Genomic DNA, 13,266 nt, shown 5'->3' on the forward strand with positions numbered 1-13,266 from the left:
AAAAAAAAAAAAAGACTTGTATTGAAGGAAGACCCTGAGCTCACCTCCTCTCATGGGCACACCAGAATTACAACTATTTACAGAACAACTGTTGATGAGAAAGACTGGAAACTACCAGAAAGAATCACAGTGAGATGGGTAAGAGGGGTGGAGTTGCTTTATAATCATTATACATACCCCCAGGGTGGGCAACCCAGAAATGAGAATAATTACGATTGTAGGGGTTCACCCCATGGAGCAAGGACAACCAGTGGATCACTGAAGAAACCAAAGAAGAAATCAAAAGATACCTGGAGACAAGTGAAAACAAAAATATAACAATCCAAAATCTATGGGTCGTAGCAAAAGCAGTTCTAAGAGAGAAGTTTATAGCGATGCTAACCAACCTCAGGAAACAAGAAAAATCTCAAATAAACAACCTAACCTTACACCTAAAGGAACTTAAAAAGAACAAACAAAATCCAAAGGTATTAGAAGGAAAGAAATCATAAAGGCCAGAGCAGAAATAAATGGAATAGAGACTTAAAAAAGAAAATATTAATGAAACTAAGAGCTGGTTCTTTGAAAAGATAAACAAAATTGATAAACCTTTAGTCAAACTCGCCCAGAAAAAAAGAGGGCCAACAAGAAGGAGAAGTCAGAACTGACACTGGAGGATCATAAAAGAATACTACAAACAACTCTATGCCCCAAAAATGGACAACCTAGAAAAAAATGGACAAATTCCTAGAACTGTACAATCTCCCAAGACCAAACCAGGAAGAAATAGGAAATATGAACAGACCAGTTACCAGTGATGAAATTGAGTCAGTAATTTAAAGCAAAACAAAACAAAAAAACACCCCAAAACTCCCAACAGACAAAAGTTCAGGACTAGATGACTTTATATGTGAATTCTGCCAAACATTTAGAGAAGAGTTAACACCTATCCTTCTCAAACTATTCCAAAAAATTGCAGAGAAAAGAAGACTTCAAGACTCATTCTACAAGGCCACCATCACCCAGATACCAAAACCAGAGAAAGATACCACAAAAATAGAAAATTACAGGCCAATATCACTAATGAACATAGATGTAAAAATCCTCAACAAAATATTAACAATCAAATCTAACAATACATTAAAAGGATAATACATCATAATCAAGTGGGATTTATCCCAGTTGATGCAAGGACGGTTCAATAACCACAAATTAATCAACGTGATACACCACATTAATAAATTAAAGAATAAAAAATCATACAGTCATCTACATAGATGCAGAAAAAGCTTTTGACAAAATTCATTCATTTATGATAAAAACTCTTCACAAAGTGGGTATAGAGGGAACGTACTTCATAATAAATGCCATATATGATAAGCCCACAACTAACATCATATTCAACAATAGAAAGCTGAAAGCATTTTCTCTAAGATCAGGGACAAGACAAAGGTGCCCACTCTTGCCAGTTCTATTCAACGTAATATTGGAAGTCCTGGCCACAGCAATCAGACAAGAAAAAGAAATAATATAACCCAAATTGGAAAGGAAGAAGTAAAACTGTCGCTGTGTCACTGTCTACAGATGACATGATACAATATATAGAAAATCCTGAAGACACCACCAAAAAACTACTAGAGCTCATCAGTGAATTCAGTAAAGTTACAGGATACAAAATTAACATACAGAAATCTCTTGCATTTCTATACATTGACACTGAACTATTAGAGAAATTAATGAAACAATCCCATTTACAATTGTATCAAAAAGGATAAAATACCTAGGAATAAATCTAACCTAGGAGGTAAAGACATGTACTCCAAAAACTATAAGACGCTGATGAAAGAAATCAAAGATGAGACAAACAGATGGAAAGATATACCATGTTCTTGGATTGGAAGAATTAATATTGTTAAAATGACGATACTACCCAAGATAATCTAGAGATTCAATCCATCCCTATCAAAATACGAATGGCATTTTTCACAGAACTAGAACAAATCATTTTAAAATTTGTATGGAAACACAAAAGACCCTGAATAGCCAAAACAATCTTGAGAAAGAAGAACAGAACAGAGGTATCACACTCCCTGATTTCAGAGTATACTACAAAGCTACAGTAATCACAGCAGTATGGTACTGGCAAAAAAACAGACACATAGATTAATGGAACAGACTAGAGAGCCCAGAAGTAAACTGACACACTTATGGTCGATTAATCTACAACAAAGGAGGCAAGAATATACAGTGGAGAAAAGACAGTTTCTTCAATAAGTGAGTTTCTTCAATAAGTGGTGCTGGGAAAACTGGATAGCTACATGTAAAAGAATGAAATTAGAACATTTTCTCACACCACATATGGAAATAAACTCAAAATGGTTTAAAGACTTAAATGTAAGACCAGAAACCAAAAAACTGCTAGAAGAAAACATAGGCAGGGCCTTCCCTGGTGGTCTAGTGGTTAGGACTCCATGCTTCCAGTGCAGGCGGTGCGGGTTTGATTCCAGGTCACAGAACTAGGATCCCACATGCTGCACAGCCAAAAAAAGTCGAGATCCCTTGACTTCTGTAACTATCCAAAAATAAATAAATATTTTTTAAAATGAAGTTTTAAATAAATTAAATTAAACTACTTAAAAAAAAAAGAAAACAGGCCCACCTCACCTGCGTGTCATGTGCCCTGCACCACTTGCCGGCATCTGAGCGCTGATCCCAGGTGTCGTGGGTCTTTGAGGTGAAAGGGGCAGTGCCCATGGGCCAGTTTAACAGCGGCGGAGGCAGGCAGAGGACCTTGACTGGGATCAGCCCGCCGAGCTTCCCTGCTCAAGGTGTCTAAACCCACCATTTCTCGGCGTCAGGTTCTAAGCGCACGACAGGGACCTGCTGAGATCTTGACCAGAGCGATGCATGGTTTTGCGGCCTTGGTCTGGGAGCCGGGCGACGCCTCACGGCGGGGCGTGAAAGCCCCAGCTGGCTTCCACCCCTCCCCCACAACCCGAGCGCTGGTCCCCGCACTCGGAAGGCCCTGCTCCCCGCCGGCCGTGCTCCTGCCGCGGGTCGCTCGGTTCGCTCAGGCCTGGTTGGCTCTCAAGAGTTGGGCAAATCCTTGGTCCCCACGTGGGCACGGTGGGAGTAGGTCTCGAGCTTTATGTTGGAGGATTCTTGGCACATCTTGGGTTTGCCTTGCATTAGATGGGTATGCATGTGTTCACACTGGCGAGTTGATCCGGGATATGACCGGAAATTGAGTGTTTGGCTTGACGGCTGGGGTTTAGGTGGACGCCCACACCAGGATATTTTACTTCAAATAAAGAACATGGTGAAACTAATTCACACGTTAGCGGATCATGATGACGATGTCAACTGCTGTGCCTTCTCCTCTTCCCTCTTGGCCACTTGCTCCTTGGACAAACCAATTCGCCTGTACTCCCTGAGTGACTTCAGTGAATTGCCACACTCTCCATTGAAGTTTCACACCTCTGCTGTCCACTGCTGCTGTTTCTCTGCTTCAGGGCATATTTTGGCTTTATTTTCAACAGATGGTACCACTGTCTTATGGGATACTCAAAACGGACAGACTTTGGCAGTGATGGAACAGCCCAGTGGTAGCCCCGTGAGGGTTTGCCGGTCTTCCCCAGACTCCACTTGTTTGATATCAGGGGAAGCTGATGGAACTGTTGTTTTGTGGAATGCACAGTCATACAAGTTATATAGATGTGCTAGTGTTAAGGATGGCTCCTTGGTGGCCTGTGCATTTTCTCCTAATGGAAACCTCTTTGTCACTGGCTCCTCGTGTGGAGATGTAACACTGTGGGATGATAAAATGAGGTGTCTGCATAGTGAAAAAGCACATGATCTTGGAATTACCTGCTGCGATTTTTCTTCACAGCCAGTTTCTGGTGGAGAACAAGGTCTTCACTTCTTTCGACTGGCATCATGTGGTCAGGATTGCCAGATCAAAATTTGGGTTATTTCCTTTACCCATACCTTAGATCAGTGGATAAGTCTGTCATAGTGTATGATACTAATACTGAGAATATACTTCACACCTTGACTCAGCACACTAGGTATGTCACAACTTGTGCCTTTGCACCCAATATCCTTTTACTTGTTACTGGTTCAATGGACAAAACAGTGAATATCTGGCAGTTTGACCTGGAAACACCTTGCCAAGCAAGGATCGCAGAAGATCAACCAAAGCAATTTACTGAAGATTGGTCAGAGGACGATGTCTCAAACTGGCTTTGTGCACAAGATTTAAAAGACCTTGTTGGTATTTTCAAAATGAATAACATTGATGGGCGAGAACTGTTGAATCTTACAAAAGAAAGTCTAGCTGATGATTTGAAAATTGAATCTCTAGGGCTGCGTAGTAAAGTTCTGCAGAAAATTGAAGAGCTCAGGACAAAGATGAAAACCCTTTCTTCTGGAATTCCTGATGAATTTATATGTCCAATAACTAAGGAGCTTATGAAAGATCCTGTCATTGCATCAGATGGCTATTCATACGAAAAGGAAACAATGGAAAATTGGATCAGCAAAAAGAAACGTACAAGTCCCATGACAAATCTTGTTCTTCCTTCAGTGGTACTTATACCAAATAGGACTCTGAAAATGGCCATTGATCGATGGCTGGAGACACATCAAAAATAAAACTGTTTATTTTATATTGCAAAAAAAAAGAAAAGAAAATAGAGGCAGGACACAGTTTGTTATAAATTGTAGCCATATTTCTTTGGATCTGTCTCCTAAGGCAAGGGAAACAAGCAAAAATAAACAAATGGGACCTCATTAAACTTAAAAGCTTTTGCACAACAAAGGAAACCATTGGCAAAATGAAAAGACAACCTACTGAATGGGAGAAAATATTTTCAAATGATATGACTGATAAGGGATTAATATCCAAAATATATAAATAGTTCATACAACTCAATATTGAAAAAACTACCTGATTTTAAAAAATGGGCAGAAGACCTGAATAGATATTTTTCCAAAGAAGACATACAGATGGCCAACAGGCACATGAAAAGATACCCAACATCACTAATCATCAGAGAAATGCAAATCAAAACCACAATGAGATATCACCTCACACCTGTCAGAATGACTGTCATCAGAAAGACCACCATTAACAAATGTTGGTAAGGATGTGGAGAAAAGGGAGTGCTTGTACATTGCTGGCAGGAATGTAAGTTGGAATATCCACTGTGGAAAGCAGTATGGAGGTGCCTCAAAAAAGTAAAAACAGAACTACCGTATGATCCATCAATTCCATTCCTGGGTATACATCCAGGAAAGATGAAAACTCTAATTTGAAAAGATACATGCAACCCAATGTTCACAGCAGCATTATTTACAATAGCCAAGATATGGAAGTAACCTATGTTGCTAATAAAACAGAAACAGACTCACAGATGTGGAGAACAAACTAGTGGTTACCAGTGAGGAGCAGGGTAGGGGAGGGGAAAGATAGGGGTAAGTGATTAAGAGGTACAAACTACTAAGTATAAAATAAATAAGCTACATGGATGTGTTGTACAGCACAGTGAATATAGCCAATATTTTGTGATAAATTTAAATGAAGTATAAGCTATAAAATTTTGAATCACTGTGTTGTATACCTGAAACTAATATAATATTGTAATTGAACTATACCTCAATTTTTTAAAAATGAAAGTGTTTTAATACTGTATTATGAATATGACAGTAAAACTGTATGCCATAAAATTTTTATAATGATTCATTCATTAATGTATATGCCAGGCTACCATGAAGCCATCATATTGATTACACTAGACTACTATAAAGCAATTTGTATTGCTTTTTCTTCATTATCAATGCATGAATCATTGTGCCTGTAAATAAAGATGAATTTCTTTTTCACATTATCTTTTCTTTTTTTTGATATCTAGTTTTAGTAATATGCGCAACATGTAAAGCATTTTGTAATATCATATAAGATAATATTGATGTAGGTACTGAGACATGATTCATCTTGTAAACAGACGATGTAAACTTATGGTATTGATAAAAATATACAGTACTATAAATGTATTTCTCTTCTTTATGATTTTCTTAATAACTTTTTTTATCCCTAGCTTACTTTTTTGTAAGAATACAGTGTATAGTACATATAACTTACAAAATACATGTTAATTGCCATTTATGTTATCTGTAAGGCTTGCAGTCAACAGTAGGCTATTAGTAGTTAAGTTTTGGGTTATACTCTTGAGTTAAAAGTTATACACAGATTTTCAACTGCTCAGGTGATATCACCACTCCTAAATCCCCATGTTGTTAAAGGGTCAACTGTATGTGCTGTCTTCAAGAGTTGTACTTGAATTTTAAAAATCACAGACAGGTTAAAAGCAAAAGAATGAAAAAGATATGCCAATCAAATATTAACAATAGGAAGTTGAAGTGGCTATGTTAACATCAGACAAAATAGAATTCAAGACAAAGAGTATTACCAGAGAGAGGAGATACTTGATAATGATTGAAAGAGCACTTCATTAGAAGAACACAACAAATCCTAATATATGTTTATTAGTAGGCCCCTAATAACAGATGTTCAAAATACTTAAAACAAAAAGTAAGACAACTAAAGGAAGAAATATACAGGTCAACAATTATAGTTGTAGATTTTAACAACTCTCTACCAGTAATTGAGAACAGGAAAAAAAAATCAGTACAACTATAGAGAATTAGAATAGCACTACTTGGCTTCCCTGGTAGCACGGTGGTTACGAATCTGCCTGCCAATGCAGGGGACACGGGGTCGAGCCCTGGTCTGCGAAGATCCTACGTGGCACAGAGCAACTAAGCCCGTGTGCCACAACTACTGAGCTTGTGCTCTAGAACCCGCAGGCCACAACTACTGAAGCCCGCATGCCTAGACCCCATGCTCTGCAACAAGAGAAGCCACCGCAATGAGAAGCCCGCGCACCGCAATGAAGAGTAGCCCCTGCTCACTGCAACTAGAGAAAGCCCACACACAGCAATGAAGACCCAATGCAGCCAAAAATAAAATAAATTAATTTAAAAAAAAAGAATAGCACTACCAATCATGATATCTAATTGATATTTTTAGAACAGTGTACCCCAAAACTGCAGAATATATAATCTTTGCACATGCTTAGACTTTGTCAACATAAATCATATGCTGGCCTGTTAACACATGTCAGTAAATTTTGAAAGATTGAAATCATATACAGTGTACAGAATTTCTCTGAGCACAACAGAATTTAATCAGAAACTGAAACAGTAAGATCTCTGAAAACATCCAAGTATTTGGGAATGAAACATCATACTTTAAATAATTCATAAGTAAAAGGAGAAAATCTCAAGGGAAAATCACAAATATTTTAAATTGAAAGATAATAAATATACCAAATATAAATATTTGTGGGGTGCAGCTAAAGAAGTATATAGAGGAAACTTTTACATTTTTAAATACTTACATCAGAAGAAAATGCTTATATACATTTTAAAAAGGTATAAATTTCTGTTTTTACCTTAAGAAGCTAAAGAACAAGCCCATAGCTAACATCATACTCAACAGGGAAAGAGTGAAAGCTTTTTCTCTAAAGACCAAGAACAAGACAAGTGTGACAATATAGTGCTGGAAGTCCAAACCAGAGCAGTCAGGCAAGGAAAAAGAAGGTGTCAAATCCAAAAGGAAGAAGTAAAATTATCTCTGTTTGCAGATGACATGATCTTATATAGAGAAGACCCTAAAGACTCTACAAAAAACTATAAGAACTGGTAAATGAATTCAGTAAAGCCAGGATATGAAACCAACATACAATAATCGGTTGTGTTTCTATACACTAAAGACAAAATATCTGAAAAAGAAAATAAGGAAACAGTCTCATCCACGATGGCTCCAAAAGCAATGGAATACTTAGGAATAATTTTAACCAAGGATGTAAAACATCTGTACACTGAAAATTACAAGACATTGATGAAAGAAATTGAAGAAGGCAAAAATAAAAGGAAAGATATCCCATGTTCATGGATTGGAAAACTTAATATTGTTTTAAACAGTTCATACTTCCTAAAGCCATTTATAGATTCAGTGCAATCCCTATGAAAATTCCAGTGGCATTGTTTACAGATATAGAACAGTCAGTCCTAAAATTTATGTGGTACCACAAAAGACCTGACTAACCAAGGCAATCTTGAGAAAGAGGAACAAAGTTAGAACACTCAAATGTCTTGATTTCAAGCTATATTACAAAACTATAGTAATCAAAATAGTATGAGACTGGCATAAAATAGACATATAAACAAATGGAACAGAATTGAACCCCCCCCCCAAAAAACCCCATGAATATATGGTCAACTGATATTTGACAAGGCAACCAAGAATACTCAATGGGGAAAAGACAGACTCTTTGATAAATGGTCTCAGGAAAACTAGATATTCACATGCAGAAGAATAAAACTGGCCTCCTGTCTTACACCTCTCACAAAAATTAACTCAAAGTGGAATAAAGTCTTAAATGTAAGACCTGAAACTATTAAATTACTAGAAGAAAACACAGAGGAAAAGCTCCTTGACATTGGTCTTAGCAATGATTTTTTTTTTTTTTTTTTGGAGATGAGATGACACCAAAAGCAAAGGAATAGAAGCAACAATCAGCAAGTAGGACTACATCAAACTATAAAAAGCTTCTACACAGCCAAAGAAACAATCAACAAAATAAAAAGGCAACCTACGGAATGGGAGAAAAGATTTGCAAATCATATATCTGATAAGAAGTTAATATTCAAAATATGTAAGGAACTCATACAACTCAACAACAAAAAGACGACCTGATTAGAAAATGGGCAGAGGAGCTGAATAGACATTTTTCCAAACATGACACATAGATGGCGAACAGGTACATGAAAAGATGCTCAACATCACTAATCATCAGGGAAATGCCACAGTGAGATGGCACCTCACACCTGTTAGAATGGCTATTATCAAAAAGGCAAGAAATAACAAGTGTTGGAAAGCATGTGGAGAAAAGAGAACTCTGTGGATTGGTAGTGGAAATGTAAATCAATGCAGCCACTATGTAAAACAGTAAGGAAGGTCCTCAAAAAATTAAAAATAGAAATACCACGTGATCCAGCAATTCCACTTCTGGGTGTTTATCCAAAGGAAACAAACTCACTATCTCCATAAGATACATGCACGCCCATGTTCGTTGCAGCATTATTTACAATAACTAAGGCATGGAAACAGCCTAAGTGTCCACTGACAGATGAATGGAGAAAGAAAATATCGTGTATACAGTTGACCCTTGAACAATGCGGGGAGTAGGGGTGCTGGTCTCCCGTGCAGTCTAAAATTCACAAACATTCAGCCCTCCATATCTGCAGTTACATATCTGCAGGTTCAACCAACCATGGATCATGCAGTACAGTAGTATTTACAACTGAAAAAAATCTGTGTGTAAGTGGACCCCTGAAGTTCAAACTTGTGCTGTTTAAGGGTCAACTGTATATACAATGGAATATTATTTGGCCATAAAAAAGGAGAAAATCCTACCATTTGCAACAACATGGATGAATCTTGAGGGCATTGATAAGTGAAATGTCAGAACAAAACAAGTACCCTGTGATTCCACTTATATGAGCTGCTTACAATAGAAACAGTCGTAGAGACAGAAAGTAGAATGGTGGTTGTCAGGGGCTGTGGGGGAGGGATGAATGGGGAGTTACTGTAATGGGTGTAGAGTTTCAGTTTTACAAGATGAAAAGGGTTATAGATATGAGTGATGATTGAACAATATTATTAATATTTAATACCACTGAACTCTACACTTAAGAATGGTTAAGATGATAACTTTTTAGTGTATTTTACTACAACAAAATAATTGAAAAAATAATCAATGTCAAGAGAATGAGAAGAGAAGCCACAGACTGGGGCGAAATATATGCAAAGGACATATCTGATAAAGGACTGTTATCCAGAACATGCAAAGGACTCTTAAAACTTAATAAATAGGAAAGCTAACAACCTGATTAAAAAATGGAGAAATGATCTGACCAGGTACCTCACCAAAGAAGATACACTCTCATACTGTTGGTGGGAATATAAATTGGTGCAGCCACTATGGCAAAAAGTACAGAGATTCCTGAAAAAATTAAGAATAGAACTGTAACACACACACAAAAAAGAACTATCATATGATCCAGCTATTTAACTTTTGAGTATTTATTCAAAGAATACAAAAACACCAAATCAAAAAGTTACATACACCCCTGTGTTCATCACAGCATTATTTATAATAGCCAAGATGTGGAAACAACCTAAGTGCCCATTGTTGGATAAATGGATAAAGATGTGGTATGTGTGTGTGTGTGTATATAAAATATACAGTGGAATACTACTCAGCCATGAAAAAATGAAATCTTGCCATTTGTGAGAATATGGATGGATCTTGAGGGTATTATGCAAAGTGAAATAGAAAGACAAATAGAAAAAGAAAAGACAAAAAAAGAAAGACAAATATCGTATGATTTCACTCGTATGTAGAATATTAATAAACAAAATGAAAACAAACATAAATACAGAGAACAGAGTAGTATGGTTACCAGAGCGGAAGGAGTTGGGAGAAAGGCAAAATGAGTAAAGGGCGTCTGTTGTATGGTGACGGATGGAAACTAAACTTTTGGTGATGAGCATGCTGTAATATATATAGAAGTCAAAATATAATGTACACCTGAAACTTATATGATCTTATAAATTAATGTCACCTCAGTTTTTTAAAAAAGAAAAGATATACAAATGGCAAATAGGCACATGAAAAGATATGCCACATCATATGTCATCAGGGAAATGCAAATTAAAACAATGAAATACCATTATACACCTATTAGAATAGCCAAAATCAAGAACTTGACAACACCAAACGAGAATGTGGAGCACAGGAACTTATATATTACTGGTGGGAATGCAAGATGGTATGGCCACTTTGGAAAACAGTTTGGCAATTTTTTACAAAATTAAACATATTCTTACCACACAGTCCATCAGTCACACTCCTTGGTGTTTACCCAAATGAGTTCAAAACTTACTTCTTCACAAAAACCTGCACATGGATGTTTATAGCAGCTTTATTCATAATTGCCAAAAGTTGGAAGGAACCACTATGTCCTTCATTAGATGAATAAACTGATACATCCAGACATGGAATATTATTTGAAGCTAAAATGAAATGAGAGGGAATTCCCTGGTGGTCAAGTAGTTAGTACTCTGCGCTTCCACTGCTGGGGGCCTGGGTTCGATCCCTGGTTGGGTAGCTAAGATCCCACAAGCTGTGTGGCATGGCCTAAAAATAATAATAATAACAAAATTCCATGAAAAGAGATGGAGGAACCTGAAGTGCATATTACTAGGCGAATGAAGCCAATCTGAAAAGGTTACATACTGAATGATTCCAACTGTATGATATTTTAGAAAAGGTAAAACTATGGAGACAGTTGAAAGATGAGTTATTACCAGGGGCTAGTGGGAAGAGGGATTAATAAGTGGAGCACAGCGGTTTTTTAGGGCAGTGAGACTGCTCTGAGTGATACTGTAATGATGGGCAGGTACATGCCCTTATACGTTTGTCAAAACTTATAGAATGTGCAACGCCAAGAGTGAACCCTAATGTAAACTATAAACTTTGGGTGATAATAATGTTTCAGTGTAGGTTCATCAGCTAACAAAATGTACCACTCTGGTGTGGGATGTTGATAGTGGGAGAGCCTGTTGGGTGTGTCAGGCAGGAGCTATATGGGTTGATAGTAGGGGAAGCTCTTAGGGAGAGTAAAGGTAGGGCATGTATGAGAACTCTGTACTTTCCTCTAAATTTTGCTTTGTGTTTAAAACTGCTCCTAAAAAGAAAGTCTGTTTTTAAAAATCAACTAATGTAATTCCCCATATTTAGTAGCATAAAGTGGAAAAACCACATGGTCCTATCAATAGATAACAAAAAGTCATTTGACAGTATTAATGCCCACTCATGATAAAACTCTCAAAAACTAGAAATAAAAGGGAACTTCCTCAACCTGACAAAGTTAATATATGAAAAAATCTATGTGCAACTACATACTTAATGGTGAAATTTTGAATGCTTTGCCACTAAGACGGGGAACAATGCAAGGATACACTTAGGATCTGTATACAGTATTCTGCTAGATACAGTGAAATAATACAAGAAAAAAATAGAAATCATAAAGTTTGGAAGAAATAAAACTGTCTCTTTTCACAGATGACATGATTACCCATATGAAAATCCTAAGGAATCCACAAATCAAGGACTAGAATTAATGAGATGAATTTTTTTGCAAGGTCTTTGGATATAAAATCAATATGAAAATTAGTTGTATTTCTGTATAATAAGGCAACAACTGGAAAATGACATTTTAAAAAATGACACTATTGACAATAGCATAAAAAACCTAAATAATTAGAGAGATAAAACATGTCATGGATTGGAAAACTCAGTATTGTTAAAAATGTCAGCTCTGCCAAGACTGATCTTAGAGGTAAACAGTCTAAATCACAGCAGCCCTTTTCTTTTTCTTTCTCTTTTTCTTTTCTTTTCCTTTTTTTTTTTTGAAATTGTCGTGCTTATTCTAATGTCTGTGAAAATGGGAAGGATAGTTTAATCCAGAAATAGATCCACACATATGTCCAGTTGACTTTCTGAAGGTACCAAAGCATTTCAATGGAAAGTAAGGGCATTTCAATAAATAATGATTGATCAACTAGTTATATATTTGGAAATAATATGAACCTTGACCTTTCCTCATGCTATACAAAAAACTTAATCTAAGATGGACCAAAGGGCTAAACATAAAAGCCAAAACTATAAAGCTTCTATAAGTAAACACAGGAAAATATCTTGTGATCTGTAAGTAGGCAGAGATTTCTTGGATCTGACAAAAAATTATCAAAAAAGAAAAATAAAGGTGATTTTTAGGTTTTACTTAAATTTAAAACTTCTGCCCACTAAAAGCCAACATTAAGAAAATAAATAGGCAAGCCATATACTGGGAAAAAAATATTTCCAAATCATATATCTGAAAAGGGACTATATCTAGAAAACATAAAGAACTCCATTATTTAGTAATAAAAACATAAGTAATCCAATTCAAAAAATAGACAAAACACTTGAGTAGAGACTTCCCAGAGGAAGATGTATGAATGACCAATAAGCACATGAAAAAGCACTCAACATCAGTAGTCATCAAGGAAGTGCAAATTAAAATCATAATGAAATACCACTACACACACCAGAA

General features: G+C 36.5%; 2 protein-coding genes across 2 annotated transcripts in view; both read left to right on the plus strand.

Annotated features, from left to right (window-relative positions):
- The window catches only part of LIN9 (lin-9 DREAM MuvB core complex component), a 111,336-nt gene that overhangs the window by 45,060 nt on the left and 53,010 nt on the right, over positions 1-13,266 (plus strand). The window lies entirely within an intron of this gene.
- Positions 16-13,240, plus strand: LOC101285778 (WD repeat, SAM and U-box domain-containing protein 1-like). Its single transcript, XM_049705772.1, is given in 2 exon segments — positions 16-3,968; positions 3,971-13,240. Coding segments are annotated over 2 exon segments (1,503 nt in total). The 5' UTR covers positions 16-3,127; the 3' UTR covers positions 4,633-13,240.

Source organism: Orcinus orca, chromosome 1, assembly GCF_937001465.1.
Source record: "Orcinus orca chromosome 1, mOrcOrc1.1, whole genome shotgun sequence".
Taxonomy (NCBI): Eukaryota; Metazoa; Chordata; class Mammalia; order Artiodactyla; family Delphinidae; genus Orcinus; species Orcinus orca.